General features: G+C 35.0%; 1 protein-coding gene across 1 annotated transcript; it reads left to right on the forward strand.

Annotated features, from left to right (window-relative positions):
- Positions 1–4,272, forward strand: LOC100246246 (uncharacterized). The gene is made up of 8 exons (XM_010650971.3): positions 1–530; positions 643–792; positions 1,064–1,201; positions 2,037–2,099; positions 2,337–2,459; positions 2,548–2,880; positions 3,042–3,385; positions 3,480–4,272. The coding sequence occupies exons 1-8, from the start codon at positions 17–19 to the stop codon at positions 4,086–4,088; spliced, it is 2,274 nt and encodes a 757-aa protein (XP_010649273.1). The 5' UTR covers positions 1–16; the 3' UTR covers positions 4,089–4,272.
- Positions 4,273–7,188: the final 2,916 nt, after the last annotated feature.

The raw sequence follows: 7,188 nt of genomic DNA on the forward strand, positions 1-7,188 counted from the left end.
TTAAGGAGGAGGAAGAATGGCTTTTAGAATTGATCAGGACTCAGAACTAGAGGATATTAAGGAAACCTTGTTTAATTCTGCGATTAAAGGCAAATGGGAAGATGTTGTAGATCTGTACAGGCGACAGCCGAGGGCCCACAAGGCAAAGATGGTTGTATCAGGGGAAACGGCGTTGCATATGGCGGTCTCAGCTGGCAAAGACGATGTAGTTGAACAGCTAGTTGAACTGATAAGTGAGCCCAAGGTGGAAGCTCTCAGTATTGGAAATGATCGAGGAAACACCCCTCTCCATTTAGCTGCATCCATGGGAAATGCTCACATGTGCAGGTATATCTCAGCCATTGATACGCGACTTGTGGCTGCTCGGAATAGGGAAAAGGAAACCCCACTCTTCTTGGCCGCTCTCCATGGTCACACAGATGCTTTTCTTTGGCTTCGAGAAAAATGCTCAAGCAATGAACCGTATGAATACTGTCGACGGGGTGACGGTAAAACAATTCTTCACTGTGCTATAGCTGGAGAATATTTTGGTGAGTGTTTCCAGACATTTGATTACTCATTTCTGTATATCCAAGCCCTGCACCTGCTTTATGTTTTTGTGTATTTAAAAGGCATCTTTACTATTGCGGTACTTGACTGCAGATTTGGCAATTCTAATAATTGATCTGTATGAAGATCTTGTTAACTATGTTGACGACAAGGGACTTACCCCTCTCCATGTCCTGGCGAGTAAGCCCACTGCATTCAGAAGCGGGACTCACCTCCATTTCATCGAAAGACTCATTTATGAGTGTAAGTCTCCAAGCATAACCCAAACCACACAACTGAATGACTCAGAAAAAATTGCCAATACCTACTATTTGGTAGCACCTAGAACTCTTTCTGTTCAAGCTTGCATTGCCTGGCCAGAAAAGCAGAAACTAGAGTAAAGCTGGGGTACCATGAGAAACTAGAACTTACAAGGAAATTTCTGCCACACTAGATGAAGCACATCAATCATGTCCATTTATATTATTTTTTATATGTCTAGAGTGATTATTCTCATTCTTGCTTAATCTTCAAGGTATATACGTCGACAAGCTAAAGACAGTTGAGGATTACCCTTGTATCCAGCAAATTTGTGCAGAAAAAGTAGAACTCCGGCGGTATCCTGAGAACTATCACACATGTATGAAATTCTGGAACATGATTAAAAGACCAGGTATGTGGTGAAGGGAATTGCTTAATTTCTTTATTATTAGCACATTTTATATCTTCAGTGTGTTACAAAATCTCATATATTTATTAGTTTCAAATTAGAGCACATTTCAAGCAGATGGCGTAGGTGCTAAATGGATCTAAATTATTTTGTGCCTGCCGTATGATCATTTTGATTTATGGTGTGCTATATATTTGCTTCAAAATAGATTAGAAACCTGTTATGGCCTCTTGTCTTTAAAGTGGCCGGCCCAAATCGTTTTCCTTCATTGTTAGCATAAGGTAGAAGAACTCTAGTCCTATAGACACATCTAGTTTTAATCATACATGTCCATTGTAATGGTGTTCAAATCGTTAGGATGTTGTATATTCTTTAGTCATTTTTGTGTTAATTTCACTCACTTCTAAGATTTAGTGTAAATACATTTGGTCATTATTAGTTTCAAGTTTCATCAGATAACTTTTCTTATGGGTGTAAAATTTATTTGTTCGAGAATTCTCAAATTCACCTACTTAGAATCTTTCTACATGAAATCTCTCTAAAAGGTAAATACATCTATAGGGGTGGTAATCAATGAAATTTGAGATGAATAATGACTAAGCGTATTTACATCAAATCTTATGGGTGTAAATGAAATTAATCTTTCATCGGGTTTCAATCCCCAAAATCTTGTCATTGGGTGCTTAATTTAAGGAAAATTCTACTAGATAAAAAGAGTATCACATCTGCATTTGCATTTGGAGTGCCTCCACATTCCCCAAATAATAACAGTAGAAAGAACGAAGGCTTTATGAAAATTTCCTTCCTTGCTATATATGACCATGCTTTACAATTTCAGTATCTCACATGATAAAGAGGAAAAACCATGGAGACGTGGATGCAGACAACCCAGAACTACCAGGTAAATTTCTGATCTATTTTTTAAATCCACTGCAAGGGAAAGAGATTTTCTTCACTATTTAGATAGATAGAGTAGGCTGAATGACAATCCCTCTTACAAATTAGTATGTTATACAGCTTAACTTGCCAGGAGTTCAACTCTATACATGAACACTTATGCTATCTTTAATTGGTTCTAGGAAAATACTAAGGAAAAATCCATTTTTTCTCATGTTTTTCATACCCATTATATGTCCAGTCAGCCGGAAAGATTCTCATCACCATTCAGGAGATCTGCATCGAGCATTTCCACCAAATTATGGCATATGCTTGGAGTTCATCAAATTTGCCAACAAAGCAATGCTGGTTGTGTTAGGATTGGGTATTACACCATCTTGCCTACCCCCCTTTTTTTCCTAATGCAAACATATAATTTCAAACGATGCTCTTATTATATGTCTAATTTTCAGGATTTGGGAAGATAAGAAGAATAGTAGATAAAAAAGAGAAACATTCAAGGTCTCTTCAGATCATGGATGAACTACTTAGTTGTGCTTCAAGCTATGGATATAACAAGAATGGCAGAAATCCCAACCTATCACAATCCGGTGAAGATGAAGAAACAACACCCTGTAACCTTGTGAAAGAACCAACACAAGAGAATAAACCTGTTTCAGATTCTAATAGAAATGAGAAAGAAGGAAGTTGTTCAGTAAATTGTCCACATGTCAAAAATGGTATCAACACAAGAGACACTTCACCTTCCGGAAGCTCCTTAGAAATTACCAACATGAAAAGAGGAGGTTAAGCTCTCTCTCTCTCTCTCTCATATTGTTTAAGTAGCCTCTTGGTTCTTGAGTCTAGGCTTGACATAAAATAAGTTGGGGTTAAGATAAAGAAAAATGGCATCTGAATGCTCTTCTTATCTCTCATCCTGAATTGAATTTTATGAACTTGGCAACAGAAAAGAAGAGAACTGTGGAATTTGGAAACATGGAGACACCAATACTCATTGCAGCAAAGAACGGTATCAAGGAAATGGTGGACAGCATCCTCGAAAAGTTTCCAGTGGCCATTCATGACAGGAACAAAGAAAAGAAGAATGTAGTGCTGTTAGCAGTGGAGAATAGACAACCTGAAGTGTATGAGATTTTACTCAAGAAGAATATTCTGAAAGATAGCGTGTTTGGTGTAGTCGATAATGAGGGGAACAGTGCCTTGCATCTGGCTGCAATGTTAGGAGATTATCAACCTTGGCATATTCCAGGTGCTGCATTGCAGATGCAATGGGAAATCAAGTGGTACAAGGTATGGGACTCAATTTATAAATGTAAGTGTTTTCGAGCCTGTTCGATTAACACAATCAGAAAGATAATGTGACTTGAAACTTTACCCCATGCAGTTTGTGAAGAATTCTATGCCCCCACATTTTTTCAGTCACTATAACAACAAGAATCAAACTCCAAAAGAGATCTTTACTGACCACCACGATGAACTTGTACGCAGAGGAGGCAAATGGCTAAATAATACTTCCAGTTCATGCTCTGTTATTGCTACTCTCATTGCTACTGTTGCCTTCGCCACATCTGCCACGATACCAGGCAGCTTCAATGAAGGAACAGGCAGACCGAATTTTGAACACCAATTAGCTTTTAATCTCTTTGCCATCTCATCACTTGTCGCTCTCTGCTTTTCGGTGACTTCTATGGTCATGTTTCTTGCTATTCTCAGCTCTAGGCACCAAGAGGACGATTTTCACAGGGACTTGCCTCAGAAGCTTTTGTTGGGCTTAACAACTCTTTTCATATCCATATCAGCTATTTTGGTGTCTTTCTGTGCGGGACATTTCTTTATCCTTAGAGATGAGCTCAAGCGTGCTGCATTTCCTGTCTATGCAATAACTTGCCTTCCAATATCAATTTTTGCTTTGGTGGAGTTCCCACTGTACTTTGATGTTGTATGGACTACTTTTAGGAAGGTGCCACGACCAAGGTATAAGCTGAATCTCTAGAAATTTCATGTTCTCCATACTAGTTGATACTGCTGGTGAAATAAGGTGTGTATATCTTTGTGTTAATGTAGTTGGGATTGTCTACATTAATTTGCTTTCAATTGGACAACAAGATTGAAAATCTTGTGTCTCTCACAGCAAGAAAATAAGAGTTATAATTCAGTATTAATATATGTGATTTTTTAATGAGGGTCACATAGTGGTTGTTCTTCAAACTAGATTTTAGTAAGGGTCTTCCAACAAAAGTTATGAAATGAAAATTTCGTTATAGTTTTAAAGACCACCTTGTATATGGCACTTGTTAAATGTTATCTTTGGTGCGATTCATTAATTGAATGCTACCAAATAAAATTTTTATCATTTGTTTTAATGATAGTCAAATAGTGGCCATCACCTCGCACGTGTCATTTATTGAACATCACTAAATAAATTTTTTTATTATATAGCTTAATGATGGTTAAATATGGGTTTCTAAAGATTATTAAATCAAATCTTAAATATCACTTAACATTACATTTGGTTCTTAGAAAGGATCAAGGAAAGAAAAAATATTAAGGAAAATGATTTTCTCATGTTTAGTTTTATTATGAAATATATGAAAAAAAGAACTCAAATATAATTAAAATTAAGTATTTTTATTTATATTATTTAATCTTTACATAAAAGAATTTAAAAAAAAATGAAGTAATTTTGAAGTAGCATGTAAAAAAACTTAGTAACTTTAAATCTATTTTTTATTTTTCTTCATTCTATTTTTTCTTTTTATTTTGTTTACTTGTATTTTTCCTTAACTTTTCTGGGAACCAAACATAGCATAAATCAAAATTTTTATTATATGTTTTAATGATGGTAAAAGATTGACTATCATTATTTCTTGTTTTTAGTAAGTGGTATTGAATATCATTAAATTAAAATTTTCCTAATGAATATCATTAATGATGGAAAAACTTTGGGGGAAGGAGACTTGGTTTCAACTTACGCTTGCTACTCTTACCTTTATTTTCCTAATGTTTTTCTCATTTTAGTAATTTTGCAATGTTTTAAACTCAATTGCCTTGATTATACTTGACTGCACTTATTTTTAAGCTTTGTTTTGTAATATTGAAGTTGAATCTTTGGTTTTAATGACTATATATTCTTATGCTTTGTTTTTTATCTTCATTTTAGTGTTATTTTCATGGATTTTAAGTAGAAGTTCTGGCTAAGGAAAATAAGTCCTTATAACCCACCTTTGTGCCCATAGAATGACCCTCAAGTCTTGTATGTTTAATAATATACTCACCTTATGAGTTGGACCCCTCTATTTTCAATTAGAGTATCATGCTTAGATGTTTTGAAATTGGAGTTTCATGAGACTTTTGAGGTTATCTCAAGTGCTTAAGGGTCAATGGAATTTGAACTTGATACAACTATTATTAAATCTTTAATTTTTTGTTTTGACAAACAAATTGATAGTTGGAGTTGCAAAGATAACAATATGGTGGTCTAATTCACAAGTGTGAAACATTGAGTTTGGGTAAAATGGTTTGTGTTGGATATCTTCCAGATGAGAATACACATAGGTAATTGTACTTGTGGTAAATTAATAAAATGTCATTTCATGGAAATAAGGGTGCCCAAGAGATCCCCTAATCCTCAGTTATCTTGCAAGAGTCATTTAAATTCAATGTTATCTAAATTTCACTTAAAATTTCTCTTGTTGTCATAAGAATTCATCATTCCTTCTTTCAAATAGTTGAGTTAAAGAGTTTTCCTTGAAAAAATTCTTTCATCGATATTTCAGATCTTTCCATCTCACTTGTCTCCTTAAGATCATCTCCCTATAATTTGAAACTTGGCTCACCAAAATATTAAAATTACAATGACTCCTAATACTCGGGGATAAACTTTGGCACAAACTTTGGCTCATACATTTGGGAATAGTCAAGTTTTTGGCATCATTGCCTAGAGGGCACATCACAAGGAGTGCAATAACTTTTGGGAAGGGTTTATTTGGTTGTGATGGTGATCTCAACCTAATGAATTCTTTACATCTTCATTTCTTTTTATTTCATTTTATTTACACTTTCACATATTAGTTTTAGTTTTCTTTAATAAAATATCTTAGTGAATGTTAAGGATTGTTGAGATTGTGTTGCTTATTGCTTAGTGATTGTTGAGGATTGTTGTCATTGTTTTGCTTAAGGTGTTGTATATTTGTGGTTGATCATAATGGGCTAAATTGGAATAGGGAATGTTCAATCAATTAGTTAGATCCTCATCCATTTCTCATAACATTAACAACTTCAGTAAAGATGGGAGCAACCATGGTAAGAATGAGGGGAATAAAAATTCCCCAAATTTGAACCCTTAGAGAAGATTACCTCCAATCAGATTATGGAAAGTGTCCCTTCATGCATAGTGATTCTCCCTCCCCCCAAGTCTTGGGGGTGGATGAGGAGTTTAGGCAAAGGAGAAGGAATATTACAACCTCCCTTATGCCCATGGAATGACCCTCAAGTCTTAGGTGTTTGATGATATATTCAGCTTGTGAGTTGAACCCCAATATTTTTAATTAGAATACCATGCCTTGATACTTGAAAATTGGAGTTTGCTAGCCCTTTGAGGGTATCTCAAGAGCTTAATAGTTGAGAGAAATTTTAACTTGATATAAACATTATTAAAACTTTAATTCTATGATTTGCTGAACAAATGGATAGTTAGGGTTTCAACGAAAATAATATGGTGGTTTAACTCACAAGGGCAAAACATTGAGTTTAGGTAAAATGATTTTTGTTGAAAATCTTCTAGTTGAGAATTCACGTAGGTAATTATAGCTGTGGTGAGTTAATTAAGAGTCTTTTAATGGAAATAGGGGTCCTTAAGAGATGTCCTAATCCTTAATTATCTTGCGAGAGTCCTTTTAAATCAATTTTATCTAAATTTTACTCAAAGTTTCCCTTATTTTCATAAGAATTCATCATGACCTTTTTCAAATAGCCGAGTTAAAGAGTTTTTGGCTCCATTATCATGGAGGGCACATCACAAGGAGTGTGGAAAATCTTGGTGGGGATTTGTTTTATTGTGATGGTGATCACAACCTAGTGAATTCTTTTCATCT

This window comes from Vitis vinifera, chromosome 4 (genome assembly GCF_030704535.1).
Source record: "Vitis vinifera cultivar Pinot Noir 40024 chromosome 4, ASM3070453v1".
In the NCBI taxonomy this organism is placed as follows: Eukaryota; Viridiplantae; Streptophyta; class Magnoliopsida; order Vitales; family Vitaceae; genus Vitis; species Vitis vinifera.

Coding starts and splice junctions, on each gene's coding strand:
- LOC100246246 (XM_010650971.3), top strand. CDS start 17: ATGGCTTTTAGAATTGATCAGGACTCAGAACTAGAGGATATTAAGGAA. Junction 1,202..2,036: donor GAACATGATTAAAAGACCAG/GTATGTGGTGAA, acceptor TTACAATTTCAG/TATCTCACATGATAAAGAGG. Junction 3,386..3,479: donor GGGAAATCAAGTGGTACAAG/GTATGGGACTCA, acceptor TACCCCATGCAG/TTTGTGAAGAATTCTATGCC.